General features: G+C 38.8%; 1 protein-coding gene and 1 pseudogene across 2 annotated transcripts in view; one reads left to right on the top strand and one right to left on the bottom strand.

Moving 5' to 3' along the window:
• Window positions 1–19705, bottom strand: part of DCHS2 (dachsous cadherin-related 2) — a 210927-nt gene that overhangs the window by 91946 nt on the left and 99276 nt on the right. For both annotated transcript variants that reach the window (XM_074338416.1, XM_019733266.2), the window contains exon 3: window positions 9653–9884. In XM_074338416.1, coding sequence (XP_074194517.1) covers window positions 9653–9884 — 232 coding nt within the window. The remainder of the gene's footprint in view (window positions 1–9652; window positions 9885–19705) is intronic.
• On the top strand, window positions 14055–16971 carry LOC141572779 (kelch domain-containing protein 4 pseudogene; annotated as a pseudogene).

Genomic DNA, 19705 nt, shown 5'->3' with positions numbered 1-19705 from the left:
AACTCCTCTCTCATACTTTGAAATTCCTTCATAAGACACTCCACTCAATGTATCATAGTTTCCCATCATTATGTAACCCCTCTCTCTGCTTCAGACATGAGAATCTCCTGCTGTCATAAATATGGGTAACAAGTGTGATGACAAAGCACAGCCCATGGGATACAATCAACTTTATTTTTTTAGAACAACTTTATTTTCTTTTCCTCCCATTTAAATTTATTTTGTAAGGCTAACTGTTCTTCTTCTACCCCTAAGTGAAAATTCAGGAAGTTTGTACAACTTCTGCAATCACTGTCGACCCATTAAAATCCTTCCTGTTACTTTAAGTCACAAAACAGTCTCCATTTCATAATTAGAATGTAAAAGTGTATATAATAATCAGAACTCTAAATTTAAAGTTCAGGTGGGGCAAATGCTGCAGGTCAGAAATAAACGGCTTTTCCCCCCCCCCCCCCCCTGCTTGCTTCAAACCGCTAATCTGATGCTGCCTTAACAGAGCTAAGCCATTTCTCTTCACATTGTCCACTTCCTGTTTCCTTGTCTCCTGAAAAGCTGGCAGCGCTCGGCGCTTCTCCTCTGGCCCTTTCTGGGCATGATCTGAAACGACTCCACACCAGCTCTCTCTCTCACAAATGACCAACATCCAGGAGAAACCAGTTAGTGCTCTGCGCCCCTACAAACTCGTGGAAGGCAGTTTGTCTTCACCCCAGAAACCCCTCCTTTGTTCCACTGTCAGTCATTCCCCCTTTAGATTTCTCAAGTGAGAAACAAACTTGAGTGCGTTAGCCCCAAACTGCAGGAAACACATACTAAATTCTTTGTGCAGTCAGTAAGGTATAGGTACCCCACCCTGGGGGTAACCCACAAATCAAGGGCAGCTCTCTCCAAATTATCAACACCTTTTATCTCCAATGTATCAACCTTTCATACCTTTGACAAGGGGGGGGTAAATTTCAGAAGAATAATAAAGTCTAGTATCCCTGTGGAATATGGAATTTACTATTATATATCTTTGTTGAGTCAGTCCAAACTTAAATTTTAATTTCTTGCTACAAATGCTTACTATCACCAGGACTTCACATTTATATATTTATATTGTTTGCTTCCCCTGAATCACTACCAATTCTTCCCCCCCTTGCTAATATTACATTGGTGCAAAAGTCGTTGCGGTTTAAAAGGTTAAAAATAATTGCAAAATCCGCAATGACTTTTGCACCAACCTAATACAAATCAGAGTTATGTTGCAAGGTTCAGCTCAAGTTTCAGGGTCCATAATTCCTTCCCTGACTACTCTAGATTTTCCAGAGCTCCCTTCTGAAGCCCACACTATCTGTAGACATTACTTTCATCAATACATGACACTTGCCATCTACATTTCTTTTTCATGGAAGGCAAATACAAAGTCACCTTAATGAGCCTGTGTGACTCCAGTGCCGATAAACTAGATTACACCTATAATGTGAAAGTTATCTTTACAAAACGTGCTAACCCAAAGGGTAGCTGATGAGTCCAGGAAGAGGAGAAAAAAGGAGAGGCAAATGTTAGGAACACACACCTCAGTCCAGGCCATGGAAGTGAAGAGAGATCTTTTGCAAACAGACATCGAGTGTTTCACTCACTATGAAAAGCAGAGGAATGCAGAATGCTGGAAATCAACAGGCTTTCCTATTTTTGTCCTACTGGCAAGAATATCTTTATTATGGGGAAGTTCCATCAGCTTAGTTTCACCTGGTACTACGGAACATTAAAATGATGTCATCCCCATCATTAAAAGTCATTGCTCATTTACAAACTTTTCCAGACATGACTGGGATTTCTGGGTAGTGTACCTAGAAGGAGAAGGTAAGCCTGGCATGAAGCCTCATGGATTTAGTTTCTATGATAATCATGGTTTTTCACTATAACCTGATCATTGGCATTCAGTTTGATACATCTATAGAATGAGCTTGCTTAATGTAAGTCTGATGACAAAATAATTTAAATATGAAACACCATCTTGTGAAGCTTCTGAGGAGTCAGACAGCTGGGCTTCTTCTGGTCAAATAATACTGCTGTTTGTGCCAATAGTCTCATTATTTGACTTTGGGAATATAATTATTAAGTCTCTTGCCTTGTTCTATATGTATTTTTTTCTATATTCCTACATGTTTCCACAGATTTCTATATTCTGGTCTGGACTGAGTATCTATCTATTTCTTTTCCAGTATTGAACTTTAAAAATTATTGTACTTTCATGATATGTTTTTTATTTTATTTTTTATTGAGATATAATTGACATACATCATTGTATTAGTTTTAGGTGTACAACATAATGATTTTATATATGAATATATTGTGAAATGATTACCAAAATAAATTTAGTTACAATTATTTTTTCTTGTGATAAAACCTTTATGATCTACTCTCTTATAAACTTCCAAATATACAATACAGTATTAACTATTGTCACCATGCTGTGAATTAAATTCTGAGGATTTATTTATTCATCACTGGAAATTTGTATCGTTTAACCACATTCATCCATTTAATTTTGTCCCCTGACGCCCCTGCCTCTGAAAACCACCAATCTCTTCTTTGTATATGTATATGTATTGCTGTCAACTCAGATAGACTATAAGCTTTACTGTGGCAACAATTTCACCTCATTCTTTCCTTATTAAACAACTGTTTATTTTGTACCTACTACATGCCAGGAACTGTGCTAGTAACTGCGAAGGCAACACAAAGCAGAATAGACAGTGTCTGTGGGGGACAGACATTAATCAAATAATCGCAAAATATGTAATTATAAAGAGAAGCTGTGGTACGATATCAATCTGGGCACCAGAGTTAATGTGGTTGGGGAGAGAGATGTCGGAAACACACCTCCATGAAAAGGTGACCTATAACCTGAGACCTGAAGGATGAGTTAGGCCGTTAACTGCAGGTGAAGATGTGAGTATAGGAAGAGGAGAGGAGAGGGTACAATCAAATGATCTAGGCAGAAGACAAAATAAGTAAAGTGCCTGTGGAAGGAAGCACGGCAAGCTCAAGGAAAGAAGAAGGAGGAAGAGGAGGAGGAGGAGAAAACAGGAGGTGGAAGAGGAAGAGGAAGAAGTAGCAGGAGAAGTAGTAGCAGCTGGTGTAAGAAAGGAGCACAGAGATCAAAGAGAAGAGTTATTGGAGCTGAGGCCACAGAGGAAAGTGGGCCAGTCATGAAGGGCCTGGTTGACCATAACAAAGATTTGGTATTCAGCCAAAGAGCCATAGGAAGTCATTAATGATTTTAGGTAGGGGAGCGAAATGACCAAATCTGTTTTTTTATATTTGAACAAGGTTCTTTTTATGTCTATATATATATAAATTTTACTAGGCTTCCTCTGAGCCAATGACTACTTTAGTTGGCCTTCAAAGCCAATTTTGTATAATGCAACAATTTCTACTAGAGAACAGGAAGAAACCAATAACTTTTCTTTGAACACTCACTGCTTAGAAGAGGGGAGTGTTAGGATTAACTTTGTCCTTCTATATGCTGAATGTTTCAAAACATTCACTTTTTTTTTGATATTTGAAAAGGAGGCAGAAAACTTATTTACTTGAATCCAACATTCCTAAATAACTGAGCTGTCTATTAAAGTTGAGGAGACACAAAATGTAGCTTTATAATATATATTACATGTAAATATGCATATATAATAAATAATGAAATTATAGATAAAATGAATAGCTTTTTTTTTGCTTATATATTGTCAGCTTAAAATTTATGAAATTACATTTTAATACTTTAATAAAGTGATTATTTGGCTTATTTTTTCATGACACTTGCAAATTATCATTAACTACCAGTGCATCGGACCAAATTTAACATTAAAAAATAGACACCAATTAATTTGTAGAGCACTGATTATTTTATTCTTCAGTTACTGAGTGCCTGGATTTATACATACCAATTATAATGTGCAATAATGTTTGTCTATTCTCTTTATCTTGTCACTTTTTTATTTAAAAGAGTACCCTGCTGGGATGAAATTTGTTTTAATTGATAGATTAATAAAAGAGCTTGAAGGCAAAGGTCCTCTCTTACTTGAAATCTAATATGTATATAAAATCATGTTTTTCTATTAATTAAGTAATACTGACTTTCATAATCAAACCTCCTACAAAAGATGGGATATTCTTAACCAAGCTGGTAATTCATAGTTAGAAAATCGTCTGTAAGTCATTATTAAAATTGTAAGCTATGGTATAGTTAAGAATAAAAACAGGCACAAAATCATGACCTTTCCCAAACATGGAGTCTAGAAATGTGGTTTTCTCAAAAACAGAAACAGACCAAAATCTGTCATCAATAACAATTTCTTATCAGTTATTGATGTTTATGGTCTCTCTCCTATATTCAGCTTGTGAGAATACAGAAACTTATTCATCAAAGAGATGACATTATGCTATTTATTTGGTACACAAATCTGGGTAACTAAATTGTAGTGGCTGAAAGGAATAGAATGGATTCAAAATTCTTGACAACTAAATTATTAACAACTAAAACAATTCTTAAGAATAGTTTACCCATTTTGGAAGATTCTACTCAATTGTATTTATTCAATGGAAAAGAGTAAATAAATCAAGAGATAATTTGGTAATTCAAGTAGGATTTTATAGGAAGAGATCATTTTTCTATCCTAGTTAGTTGAAATCAATGGAACCTTTATTTATCTTAGCTTTGTCTTTAGTTTTTTTAAAAAAAGTCATAATAATAGAAGTAGCCTTGAAAGGGATGTCCAAGAAACAAATTTGAATGTCAGGTTTACCATATCCCTGAGCAAGTCTCACTAAGACTCTTAGGGTCTTCAGTCTCTTAATTTGCAGATGGGCATTAAACATCTGCCTTGCTTATCCCATAAGTTGATATGAGGCTCAAATAGGCAATATACGAAGAGATGCTGAAAAGTATTATCTGAGACAGAGCAGTACAGGGATAGATCACAGGTTTAGACAAGGTTCAAGTTCAAGTCTCCAGTTTACCAATCATGTATCTTTAGTTACTGAATCCCTTTCTGCCTCAATTTCTTCCTCCACTAAATAAGAGAGTTGAATTATAAGGTCCCCTCCATCTCTAAGGGTCTCTGATCTTATACTGGAAAAACAAATGAAAAAACTCTAACATGCTTTTGTTTCCTATGAAAGTGACATACACTGATTAGGTGTTGTTGATTAACTTTAGTCTCTGTGTTGCAAATAAAAGAAAGAATTTGTTTTGGCGTGAGCAGGCTCACATCCCTTCTGAAATGAGATGTGGTATGGTTAACTACATACCATAGTGTTCTGAATGTAGGAAAGTGGCAATTGTGAACAATTATGAGATTATTAGATTGTATACAATCTAAGCATAAAACTAATATTAGAAAAGAATCTGCCCTTGAAATAAAGAAAAACAGAGTCTGTGCTACATTACTCTGTTAAAATCCACACACCCATACAAATGAAAGATTACAGCTAAACACCGAGGCATAGCTGTCCTTGTCAGACAGTTTAACTCACTCAGTTACCCTAATTACTTGCTCTTCTGTAGTGCTAAAGCTGGATTTTGTGTACGTCACAACCAAATGTAGAACAGACAATAGACAAGGCAACATAAACTGTTCTTGTAAGATGTACAAAAGCAGGAATTTTTGTTTTATTCACTGATGCATACCAAACACCTATAACAGTGAGTGGTACATAAATAAACATGCATTGAATAAATACATATTGAAAGGATAAACTTGCTTCCATTTTCTACCTTGAATAAACAAGTTACATTCTTTTTAGAACTTGTATTAACTTTTATTTATATCAACTTACTTCTATAAAAAGAGGTGAAGGGCAAAAATCTAATCAAAGGTTAATTTCTAGCAAAAAAAAAGTAGTTGGGCAACAATAAATGACCCACACAAATGCTTGCAATCTCAGTCACCTTAAAATAATCTGAATTAGAAGTAATGTTTGTTTCAGTGTAAAATTACTAAGTAAATAACACAAACACAAAAAATAAAGGATTGCTCTTTTCATGCTTCTAAAGAGAATACTTCAAACAATGTAGGAAAAAAATCTTCATATAATTTGTAAAATGGGATTAAAAATACATAAAAAAAGAGCTATTAATAAATATGCCTCTGTGTTTCCTCCTTTTAAAACTCAAAACACTGTGGTCCTCCTTCGCCCACATCAAAGGAACCCAACTAACTGAGAATAAAAGAAATGAAGGCTCAATTCAGTATCTCTCTCCTGGTGCCTAAACACATTTTACAAAAATGTTCTTTGAACTAACAACACACTTAGAAAACCAGAAACAGACCAGGAAGATAAACCCGCAAGAGAAAACAACCATGACATTGCCACACCCCCTTCCAGTTTTTTCCAAAACATTTTTCTTACCAGATGAACACAGTAAGTCAAAGAGCTCTATTTTTAATGCATGAGTCTTGGTTGTGGCACAAATAGGTCAATGCAAAAATCTCTTGTCTTCAGGAAAACAAGACAGAAAATGAGCCTATAACACAAAGTATGTAAGCTTATAGAATAGCATGTCTGATACAGGAACCATCAAAACAAAAGGCCGAAATGGAGTAGGGAGCAAATTAATGAATGTCTCTAAGAGAGAATTTTAGAGTAACTCGAGAGGAAGTGACAATGTAGAAATTTGCTCATCAATTCTCAATAGTCTCCTCATACAATATAACTATACTTGTATATAACTATAAAACTATACAACTACGTAATCAATTATATAAAAACGACAACCTATATAATTATATAAGTATGTATAAATATATACATTGATGTTTATATATTTAGTATATAAATCTAGAAAAGTGCCAGCCAGTACAGATAAGCTAGAGAGAGAATGAGAGTCTAGGATAGTTGTGAGGAAAATGGCGGTAGGTCACAGTGTCACTTACCATGCTGTGATGGGGAAAGAGGATTTTAAATGAAGTTTTGTTCTGTGTTATCAATGATATGCCCTTACAATTTCTTAAGAGAATGTAATAAGGATTTAAATCACTTTTTAATTATTTCTAAACGTCATTTGTTCTTTTATTCCACAAATGTATATTGATAGAGTCAATTTCTTGAGACTATTTACATTGGCACCTCCGTAAAGACAGGCCTTATGGGTGAAGAAACAATGCCCAGCTTTCTATACGTTACAACAAAAACACAAATCCAGGAGAGGGAAACTATATTCCAATACTGCTCCCTGTTCTATGAGAGCATCAACAGTTAAATTAGCTTTTACCGCATGGCCTGCAAGCCTAACTATTATGTACGATATTGAAAATGTGTGTGGAGTTGCAATCAACCACCAGATGAACTTGAATTCAACTGTTCAGATCGGAGACTGCCTCTTTACTAGGCAACCTTTTTCCCATAGCTAGTCATGATGCTATTCAAGTCTGTCATAAAGGTTAAAGTAAAGCATTACCAGCCCTCATGAATTTCTCATAAGTTGTGATTAAGTGCAACCAAATTCTAAGTACTGTTAGACTGAGAAATGTCTTCAATCTAAATGCAATGACAGGAAAATAATATATGCACTGGCCAACAATAACCCAAGGCTACTTCCATTATGAAATTCATCTTTGGTTCAAAAAAAAAAAAATTACCATGATAGTTCCCTAGATAATGACTCACACAATGCGTTCTCCATAATTAACAGTGGCATTTGTCTTATACCTGGTGCCAGGAATGGAAGCCTGTGACTGACTGAAGCCAGCACGGCAACAGAGGTCTCCTGTAAAAACAGAACACTGTATGGCTCATTCTTGAAGATCTTCCAGGGGAAACTAGATGATGAGTGTGTTGATGTCTTTTAAAAATAATCTGCTAAATGCTTTTCGATCTTGTGCCCTGATTATTGGCTGACCTACGTAATTCTGGCAACGCTAGTGCCCTGGAGGGCCTGACATCTTGACAAGCAGTTAAGGTCCTTAGTTTAGAGGAATTTTGAAAAAGCCAAGATAAGCAAACTAATTTCCTTAAAAAGTATTTTCTTCTGATCTTTTACATGTTAAAGGGGCCACGTCAGTGGATTATTTTGAGCAAGGAAAGTTCTGCCTTATAAAGATGGTCACTGTAAACATGAATCCCTCGGCCAGTCACACACTCCAGATGAAGTACACTTTCCAGGCAAGAAGCAGTGACTCTCGACCCCTCAGGGATGGGTGAGAAGACAAGGGAACTTGGTAGATTAGATGTCCTCTGTAAATTACTGTTTATTACTAATGAATATGGTCGTTGTAAAGACCCCCAAGGACGATGTACAGAACATGGCTGGCGTGGCCCCTGACCTTATCAGCATCATCACAGTAGAAACACATTCTGCCCACGCTCAGATCAGGTGCTTTAAGAAGAAATGCAATCTTGAAAAAATTGTCTGCACTCCCATGTTCACTGAAGTCATGTTCATGATGGTCAAGTTGTGGAAACAACCTAAATGTCTACCAATGGATGAATGGATAAAGAAAACATGGTATATACACATAATGCAATGTCATTTAGCCTTTAGAAAGAAGGAAACACTGTCATATGTGACAACCTAGATGAACCTGGAAGGCTTTATGTTAAGTGAAATAAGCCAGTAACAGAAGGACAAATACCACATTGTTCCACTTACTTGAGGTATCTAAAATAGTCAAACCCATAAAATCAGAGAGGGGAATTGTGGTTGCCAGGAGCTGAAGGGGAGAGGGAAACGCGAAGTTGCTAAACAATGGGAACAAAGTCTCAGTAAAGCAAGATGAAAAAACTCTAGAGATCTATTGAACAATATTGTATCTATAGTCAACAAAAAAGTATTGTACATTTAAAAATTTGTTAAGAGGGCAGATCTTATGTTACGTGTCTTACTATAATAAAACAAAATGAAATTAAAGCAATTTAAAAAAATTTTGCAGGTTCAGTTTGGGGGCAGAATATCTCTAAAATCTCAAACATATTACAATGTAATATATACTTGAAATTTTATGTTTTCTTGTAATAAAGTATTTCAAACATTATTTCATTAGCAACAAACGAATAGGAAGGGGAGGGTAACCTCTTAAATACTGATTAATTCTAAGAGACTCAGGTTGCTTATAGGACTTCTTTGGCAGACATAATTATCATATTAAAGACCTAAAAGGAGCATTAGGTATTACTTTAAAAACAAGGAAACTAAGATCCAAAGAGATTAAGGGAATGTCAGTGCTAGTATAAGAAAGGGATGTCCGCACAACACTCTTTACACTAATTTGATCTATTAGTACACTGAAACGATGCAAATCATCCTTAGATGACACAATCATACAAATGGAGGGACACGGGCCAAAGAAATACTACTGGCCAGCTGTTTCACATAATTTCCTGCCTTTAATCCTCACAAAAAAATTTGCAACATAGGGATTGATAGCATTCCTTTTAATAAGGAGACTTAGGCCAATAAAGGCCAGGAGACCAGTAGGAGGCCAGCTGCGACTGAGAGCCAGGTATCACCTAACTACCAAGTGCCAGCTCTTCTCAACATGCCTCGCTGCCTTCTGGGAGGTGACGTGAGTCTTGCAACATCCCTGCTAATGGAAAAATCACTTTTGCTAATTTTCTGGCTGTTTCGCAGAAGCTGTTGATTTCAGGGGAAAACTGTTCCAAAATCACATACCTGTGGTAGAGTCGATGGTAAACAGGGATGACAGGTCGCTGGGGAGGAGCTTGTAAGCCACGGTTCCATATATCCCAGAATCCCTGTCAGTGGCAAAAACATTGATGATCTCAGTTCCCGACTGGGTCTGCCCACTGATGCTCGTCACATAGGTGGATGGGTTAAACACAGGTTCATTATCATTCATGTCCTCCACTTCCACACGAACAAAAGCTTGGGCACTCAGTCCACCCTGTTGGATGAAGCAGTGATTACAGATGGATCTCTCCTGAACACTGGGATACAGAATAACTGACAAAGATCCTAGAATAGACTTTTGAAACAAATTATATATATATATTCTTTAACGTGAATGAGATTACCACTTAAAGCTCCTATTACGCAATAATTTCCATATTCAAAGAAAGTTGTCCTGATGTCCAAAGAGAAAAAAAAAACAATCACTTTTACCCTCAGGATAACTTTTAACTGCTAAGGAGAAGGGGTCAGGGAGTACTGGCGGAGGATGCAATTTTAGAAAAGATCGTTGGTGAAAGCCTCACTAAGAAGTTGCCGTTTGAGTAAATACTGCCCCACCTGAGGGAGTTCAGTTACCTGGAGGAAAAGCATCACAGAAAGAGGAAAGGGCAAGTGCACAGGCCCTGAGGCAGGAGTGCAATGCTCATCCCAGACCTGTCCGGGGGACAGCAAGGAGTGGTGTCGGAGAGGCAGACAGGTCATGGAGCGCTCTGTGGGCCTCTGAAAGGACCGTGGCTCTGACCCGATGCAGGGTTTGAGAAGAGGAGTATCTTCACTTAACTTGGATTTTTCACTGTTACTCTGGCTGCAGAACAGACTGAAGAGTCGCAAGGGTGGGAAGAGGGAGACCAGTTTGGAGGCTGTTTAGAATCACCAGGTCTGGCGTAGGTGGTGGCAGTGAAGGTACTTATCCTAAAGACTTGGGGCCAGATTGGTTTTGGAGTTCTGGATTTTTCAAATTTTAGAAAAGTAGTACAGTGCACAAAATAGTGAGAAGTGAATCCCATGCTGTTTATTTTGTATCCTCTCCATCTTAAAACAAGGAGAAGGGGAGAGAATACAATAGAATAAAATAACCCTCTACAGTTTTTACTTTTCTAAAGTAAAACATATGTTCCTACTTTAAAGCACCATTTTCCATTTGCATCTTGTACATTTTGCGACTTTCATCTTTGACAAAAATCCTTGGTAAGTCACACAGCCTGGGTTTTCTCACTCACTTATCCTCCCCCTTCTCTAGCTGTCTTTCTCTTGAAAAAAAAAAAAAAATCTTTTTTTTCTGTTTTCTACTATGGCCGGGAGGCACTGAGCAAGGAGGAAAAAGAAAGACGGTGGAGAAGTTTGGCAGGAGACGAAGGGAAGACTGCTGCTGTGTGGATCTGGAGGGTGCACGTGTGAGAATGAGGCAGGGCGGGAAAGAGTCCTGTTGGGGATGAAGTTACCGATGAATCCAGAAATGGCTCTCACGCTCTGACATTCCATACACTCAGCCTTTGGGGATTAAAAAAGAATTAGGAAATATGTCTTTAGAAGTAGTATGATTTTCCTTGTTCTAACTTGACTAAAGGGCCAGAGCCAGGCCAGCTATAAATTAAAACGGAGAAATAAAAACAATGGAAGCTCCATCTAGCCTGTATGTGTAAAATGCAGATTGGCTCTCTATGTTCAGCAAACCTAGGTGACATGTAGGTCCCCAGGTGGAGTGTAATAAGAGGGGACTGTAGACCCATTATAAGCAGATAGAAAATACTGTATTACCATCAGACACAGACCCCGCTGGTTCTCCAAACTGTCTTCCTGTTAATTCCTAGGCTGTCCTAAATCAGGCAATGCTACTAACAATAGGCAAAAGATCAGGTGGACAGAGTGAAAAGCATATTGTCACAGAACAATTAATCTTTTGGCAGGAAAAGTATTAGTAAAAGGAGTGTGCCCTACATGGGACACTACTCCTGTCATTAATAAAAGGATTTGTTCAAATCTAGGTTTTAGAAAGCGATATCTGAGGCAGCAGTCAAGAGATGTATCTTAAAAATAAAGAGGTTTCTTAGTCAAAAAGTTGGGGAAATGCTGAGTTGACCAAATAAAATGGGTTCTTAGTCTCAGGACTTCTCACAGAGCCTTCCCTATTCACATTTCTAGAGCGTGGTGAATGTGAGGTGTTCCCTACCCTTATTTACCACAGAACCCTCTTTGGAAGAAGCATCTTGGAAGACAAATATCCCATGGAAAACAGCGTGGGGAAAAGCTAATCCAAACTCACTTTCTCCATCCCTCAGTGTTCACCTCCCAATCCTCTGTAACTAAACTTCTGTCCAGCTTGTCGGGACTGTGCTGATAACACAAACTCTGAAAGTCTCTGAGCCAGAACCACCCAGCTAAGCTGTTTCCAGATTACTGCCCCTTAGAAACTGCATGAGATGACAAATGTTTCTTATTTCAAGCTGCAAAATTTAGGGATCATTTGTTACACAGCAATAGGTAACTAATACAGCCTATAAATTCCATGCATGAATATTTCTTAACTTTGTTTTATCGTTTGTCTTTCCATCAAGTCATGTTCATTTTAATATAATTTGAATCATTTCAGTTCTAAAATTATGCCAACAGACTCAACCAATCTACCTGAATCCCAGTTCTCTCAAGACATGCTGCAAAATCTGGGGGTAGTTTGGGGGAAGTGTCAAGCTTGAAAGCATATGGAATTGGAGGCAGGAGGGCTGCCTAGGGCAACCAGCAGATACGGGAAAATTTCTACCATTATGTCTACTTTGGCCATTGTCTACTATCCATTATTTCTGTTCTTTCTCTCTGGTGCTTCTGAAGAGTAGAATATTAATATCTATCCTTCACATCTCTCAGCTCTTGTGGGCTGTGGTTTCCTTTGCCAATGCAGTCTTGTCAATACTTCATGATTCAGTGAACAAAAGCAAAGGGAAATGGGTATCCAGTTTGTTAAGAAAAAAAACAAAAACAAATCCAACAACAATGAGCTGTAGTGTCACCAAAGACAAGAGAAACAGTGTTCAAAGAATAATTTCAAGTACACTGAGAAGTTGAAAAAATGAAAATGTAGAAATGATCCCAGGATGTGGCACAGCAGAAATCCTGGTCATAACAGCAGTGTTCATACAGAGGCAGGTTGGGAAGGACAGACCAAAGAAAGATTGCAAGTGAGGAAATAGATTATTTTAAATACATTTGCTCTGAAACATAGAAGAGGAATAAAATGGTTTTCTAAAAAGGTACATGAAATCCAAAGGAGACTCTTTTTAAAGATAGAAACTATTATTAGGCCTTATATACTTATGGGACACAGTCAAGAGAATTTGAGAAACTCGTCATAGAAGTGATATTCTTAAGAAGGCTGGAATGGATGGGACCCTGAACAGTAAAGGGAGCTGCTTCTGATGTAAACAGGGACATTTCTAATATGATAACAGGAAAGGAGGCAAAGAATGTGAGCTGATAGTAGGCAGGAGGGTAAGGACTTCTCTCTCAAGCAGGAATATTATTTTTCTCCAGGCACATTCAGCTGCTTAAGCAAGTGCAGAAAAGGTCAGGTTTAGACAGGGCTGGAGTTTTCACCTGGAGAGTTCTATGAAAGTGAGGGAACTCAAGGGAGTTTGAAACCGAATGACTTTAGTGATGGGTCAGGACACTAGTGACCTTAACATGGGAGAAGAGTTATTAACTTCAGGCAGGTGCTACAGTAAGTGGGACTGGAAGAGATGAGTGCTTGTCAGAACACCGCATGGCTGAAGTCAAGGTTGCAGGGGGTGTGCAATGACTGGTGATGATCCTTGGAAATGAGACAGTGAAGGAACAGAGAGGTTCAGGCTTTGGGGTGTTCAGTAAATGGATTTTGAAGTCTCCAAGAGGGAACAGGGGTGGAGAGGCCAACTGTGAGTAAGGTGCAAAGGTCCTAAGTGACAAGGAGGTGGAGACTATGACAGCAACAACACTGGCCATGATATAGTCTGAAATATGAACTTCAACAACAAATTGGGTTTTGATAGAGAAAGGAGTAAAAACGACTTGGATGTTATGATGGGCAACAAGGAGGGCACTCACCTCAACATCTCTCTCTTGGCTTGTGATCAGCTGAATGTGAGCTTCTCTGCGACTGGGGCAGAGAGGGATCTGTCCTCTCAGAGGAGGCCCGTGTTAACCAGGGCAAAAGATAAAGGAGCAGTCAGAGTTGAGTTTTAAAGAGAGTTCACTAAACAACGGACCATGAGTGCCAGGGGGCCATGGAGGAAGAGTTTGGGAGGGCACAGAGCATGAATAGGACACTGATTCAAACCAAAGGATGAACAGAGGATGGGGATGAGAATACAGGTAATAATAGCTGGCTGGCAGGCTTAAACATCTATAGGTAAGAATGCGGTAAAGTGGTATTTAAGACATTCTGGGACTAGTCCTGATAGTATATTAAAAAATTGTAGACAATCAGTTTGAGACATGGTTCAGACAATTCATTTAAAAAAAAAATGGAGCAACTGGGCAAAGGGTCATTCCTGAAACGAGGTGGGGGGTAGTGATCAATGAAATATAAGATAGGAATAAGCACTTGAATACATTTTGGAAAGTGAGATAACATCATCTGCCCTAAATTTCAGTTATGCAGAATGAACTTGCTATGGAGATCTAATGCACAGAATGGTGATAGCAGTTAATAATACTGTATTATATAGTTTAAATTTCCTGAGAGTAGATCTTGTGTTCTCCCCACTCACTATGTGAGCCGATGGATACGTTAATTGCTTTGATTGTTGGCAATCATTTCACAATGTATACATATAATCAAAACTTCAGGCTGTACACCTTAAATACATACAATTCTTACTTATTAATTATTACTAAATAAGGCAGGGGGAAAAGAAAAAAATGAGTGTGCCCTTTTACTCAGCAAGTTTGCTTTTAGAGATCTGCATTACACACAAATTGTGTAGCACAGATTCAATAGCCAACTTTTATCATGAATACATATAATGGTGAAGGGCTAAATCAATTTGCTTTCTGTATTGTTAGTTTGATACAGCCCTGCCCTAAGCCTAGAGTGATGAGATAGTGACGAAATAGCTTTATCTCAGACACATGCTGTGTTTCCCCGAAAATAAGACCTAGCCAGACAATCAGCTCTCATGCATCTTTTGGAGCAAAAAACTAATAGAAGATCAGGTCTTATTTTACTAGAAGACCAGGAATATAATATAATTAATATAATATAATACAATATAATATAATATGGGGTCTTATATTAATTTTTGCTCCAAAAGACGCATTAGAGCTGATTGTCTGGCTAGGTCTTATTTTTGGGGAAACAGGGTATTTCAGCTACAGAATTCAAAATGTCACAAAATATATAGAATGGTTAATAAACATACACACCAAAAAAGAGACATTCATTTGGTGAAAATGAATGGGAAAAGGAAACAGGAATTAGATATAAGCATGAAATAATTAAATTATAGAGCTTTATTGTGAAAAATCACTTGATCGCCAGTGTAATCCAATTATTAGTTTCCATTATGTAATTTTATAGAATCTTCGTGGCTTCTATGGATGAGGTAAATAGCAGCAACTGTAGCAGCAAAAATAGGTTATTTCAGAAGTAATACCAGTAAAATAGAAGAAGTGATTGGATTTTTTAAAATATTGACAGTCCTCACAAGGATAAATAGAAAAGAAGCCCAGAACATCTAGGTATTTTATAAGAAAAAATTCTTCTATTGACAGATAAATATCTTAGTAATCACCAGCAAATGGGTTCTCAGCAATTTTCTTCCAAAGAGCTTTCAAGACATATATTAGAAAGAGAAAGGATCAGAGGAAAAACCACAAACTGTCAAGGTAATTCTGCACAGTTAAAGGTCTTTTGTCACAGTGCAGTTCATTGTTTTAGATAAATTTATTATGGCCTAGAATTCAACATCTTGAACCTAAAATATCTGTCTGAGTTCATTTACCCTTCTGATCAAGTCTAGACTGTATTAGGGGACAGTCTCCCCAGTCATTATCAACACTGTAATCTTCATCTTTGCCCACTGTTTGGATTAGGGACATATGCTGCTGGTAGGTATTGCACAGAACAATTAGGACAGATGCAGGCATCACCCTGTAGAAATACACAGTTAGTCACAGAAGAAATTTATAAAGACAATGCAGGCAACAGAATAAACACTGCACACTGGATCTCTCTCTCTCTCTCTCTCTCTCTCTCACAGACACCCCCCCCACACCCACCCCCACCCCCCCCACACACACACAGGCACATGCTGCTTGCCCTTATACATTCTAAAGCAAACATGAAGAATGTTGGAGGCAGTTTTAGGTCCAAATGAGATGAAGGTTAGGAAGCTGTTAAAAGTCTATTACTTGGGGTCATGGACAGGCATGCCCCTGGGAGAACCTTTTTTTTTAGGTGGGCTGCACTCACAGCTCCCTCCTTCAGCTTCTCTGCACATACTAAGACCCATATGATGAACAAGAAGGACAAGACATCCACCAAAATGGGGAAGAAGACGTCCAAGCACAGTGGAAGGAGACCTTGAGGCTCTGATAGCCCATTTCCAGACACTAGATGCTAAAAAGACTCAAACTGTAAAACACCATGTCCCCACCTTCACCCACGTAGAATGTGTTGTTCTCTGCTCATCCTGAGAAAGAAGAATTGATCCTCTTCTCTACACAAATCTTTAAAGAGTCCTGTGTTTGGCAAATAAGACCCGAGAGTAAGTCAAATCAATAGGGGGTTCTTTACATCGAAGTGGGGATCAGATAGCAGCCTGGAAGACATAGCTAATTCTTTTTGATGGTTTCCATGAGAGATCAAGGGAGTACATCTATTCCAATGACATGTATGTCTTAATCTGAACACGTTCATGTGGAGAAGCTGTCCCCATAAAGGACTCGGCCCACACCCAGACTGGGCTGCCCAATGTTCATCTCTCTCCAGGGGACATAACCATCAATGGAAGCTTCTAGAAACAGTTGACAAAGGTGGACAAACACACGCTGCATTCAGATCCATCTCACTGAAGTCTGAAGACAGAAAAAAGGGCAAATGGGTGTGGACTCAGATTACGCCTTGGGGATACAGCTAACTCTAAGATCCAGCATTTCAGATCTGGCTGTGGCCCTGAGTCATCAGACTTCATGGGTGTCTGTGGTGAGGAAGAGGAACAAAGCCTGTTAGATGGCTTCTTTAATGACCTGAATTCTATGATACCACAAAGAACTGCTGATTTGAGGGACCACTGAAGGGACCTAGGTCCGAGAAGAGAAAACATAGGTGAGACCAGAACACATGGATCCTGAAGGTGATAACCAGCAGGAATGTGGGGAAGCCCCTGCAGGTGGTCGCAGAGGATGGGACTGTGATCACCGGTGAACAAGTTGTCCTTTGCCCTGGGTGACTGGAAGGAGGAAGATGGTTCTGACGAGTCAGCAGCCCTCTGACAGAGCCGAGTTCTCGCTCCAGTGCATTACCGGCCATGAAGAAGGGGCTGCTGTAGGTTTATGGGGACATGACTGAGGCAGTTCACCCCAGCAACGTGTACTACCTTGCTCACTACAAGATGGAAGAAGGTTAGACTTGGTGGGAGTGGATCCAAAAACTCAAGAGCATCAGGAGGAGATAAACTTGGAAGAGGGTGGAGATGAGTAGAAGACACAGAGGAGAAAAAGAAGATGAGGAAGATGATGACACCAGCGAGGAAATCGGGGAAGAGGACTGTGCTTGTGGGCGACACCTGATGAGAGTGTGAGGCACATCTGTCCAGGCGGAACAGTACTGAGTGAGCCTGCACGTGACCATGCAGGGCCTGACACAAAGGGGAAGCAAGTGCTGCACGTAACCCATGCCACGACCAAAGCTTTCTAGGATGATTTCAGATGCTACACTGGGACAACAGTTAAATTCAGTAGTGAGTTCCCTCAGTATCACTGGGTATGATTTCCCCTAAACTGAAGTGTAGTTGCAAAGGTTTTCACAGCCTTAGGTATACCAGAAGTTCTGGTGAGCCCTGGGCCTTCCTCTTCAAGGGGACTGTGCATCAGAGGGGTGTATTGGCGATGTGTTCTATTTTCTGGATTCTGATGCTTTCACATCTGGAACACTGATCATCCTGCAGGGACTGCCCAGCATCAGGAGAGCACGCTTTTCAAATTCAAACCAACCAATCTGGAGCCCACTCCCCAACCATCTCCTTTGTGGGCTCTCACACTCCAGGCCAGTATTCACCCCCCCACCCCACCCCGAGGCCAGACACCAGATAACCAGAGACAACTTCTGTGCTCCAGAGTCTGCTGAGACTATTCAAACTAGCCAATCTTAAGCTTGCTGATTTTGCCTCTCCCAGTCCTTCTCTTGGAAACCATAATAAAGGCCCATGGCTGAAGTTTTCCATCTCCCCCTTGTCTCCTGACTAACCCCAGTATGCATATGCCACACACAGCCCCTCCTGTGGTGTGGTGTGCCTTCCTCTTGGGACCTGTGAATATAACTGTCTTCACAATGGCAGTTGTCACCTTATCCATACCTAATAACAATAAAACCTATATTAAACCAGGCAGGGTGCACATCAGCTCCCATCCATGCCAGGGCAGGGCTTAGAATGACATCACCCAAACAGGAGGATGAGACCTTGAACACGAAGTACCCACAGGAAGGATGTCTCTGTTCTAATGAAACTAGAATATGTTGCGCTTTGTGGGAGGATTTGCTGTCTATGAAACAAGGAGTTTTTACAAAAGAAAATTCTGATTCACATACATCATTGTCTTAGTTTGTTCAGGCTACTATAACAAAATACCATAGGCTGGGAGGTTTATAAACAACAGAAATTTGTTTCTCACAGTTCTGGAGGCTAGAAGTCCAAGATGAAGGTCCCAGCATGGCTGGGTTCTGGTGAAGGCCCAGAGACTGCCGACTTCTGGCTGTGCCCTCAGATGGCACAGAGGCTAAGCTCTCTAGGCCTCTTTAATAAGAGCACTAAGGTCATTCATGAGGAACTAATCACCTTCCAAAGGCCCCATCCCCTAATACCATCACCTTGGATATCAGGTTTTTAACATATGAATTTGAGGGAACACAAATATTCAGATCACGGCAGTCATCAAACTGGAGACTGACTGTTTCATTTCTAAAAATTACCAAAATCTGCTACACAGTCTATAAACACTTTCTTAGTTATCTTGAAAATTAAATAAGTTTTGGCTGGGGGGAAACATGCAGCCCTTTTGTTCAATCTGGGGAAGCTTTGTGGAGAGACGATGTGGTGAAAGATGCACTTGAGTACTGCCATAGAGACTGGTAAGCTGAGAGGAAAAAAGGCATTTTTGTAGAGTAAGTCTGTGTAGTAGGCTCAATATCAAAACAGAAAGAAATTTGAAATTAAGGAGGTTTAAATTAATATCTGTATTCATTTTTTAAAAAAATTCCACTGCTAATGTTCCTAATTAATGCATTACTTTTCGGCAGTAAAAAAAATTTATGGTATCAAAAGATCTTATTTTTATTAAGATAATTTCTACATACACTTTTACAAAATCATCTGAAACCAGCGAATTAGAAACAGATGTTCGACTACTGCAGTATTGGTTTTAAACTGGTTATTCAATTCTAACGTGGCCTTTTCCAATTGTCTCAAAATCTATTAAGACTCTATTTCTGAGGACTTGGATAAAGATTTGGTGTGCACATATTAGGCTTTAAATAATCAGATAGACTTGATTTAATCTAAACTCCTCTGTTTACTCCTGCTTTTGTTTTCAACATCTTTTCTTACATAGAAGCAGGGATTCCTAAAACCACATAGTCAGGGGTTGCAAAAATCTAACCAAATAGATCATGGTACTTTTACTGAATATAAATAACTTTATTTTCATGTTTACTTTTAATAAATATATTTAGATTCATTTTTCACCATCAATTCATGTCTTAAGTAGGTAGATTTCCCCACTAATTTCAAAAGAGAAAGATTAGACCAGAAACGTGTTAGCAGTACCTATCTACACTAAGGAATGCTA

Source organism: Rhinolophus sinicus, linkage group LG07, assembly GCF_036562045.2.
Source record: "Rhinolophus sinicus isolate RSC01 linkage group LG07, ASM3656204v1, whole genome shotgun sequence".
NCBI classification, from domain to species: Eukaryota; Metazoa; Chordata; class Mammalia; order Chiroptera; family Rhinolophidae; genus Rhinolophus; species Rhinolophus sinicus.
Note: the sequence above shows the minus strand (reverse complement) of the source record. Positions and strands in the feature narration are given on the sequence as shown.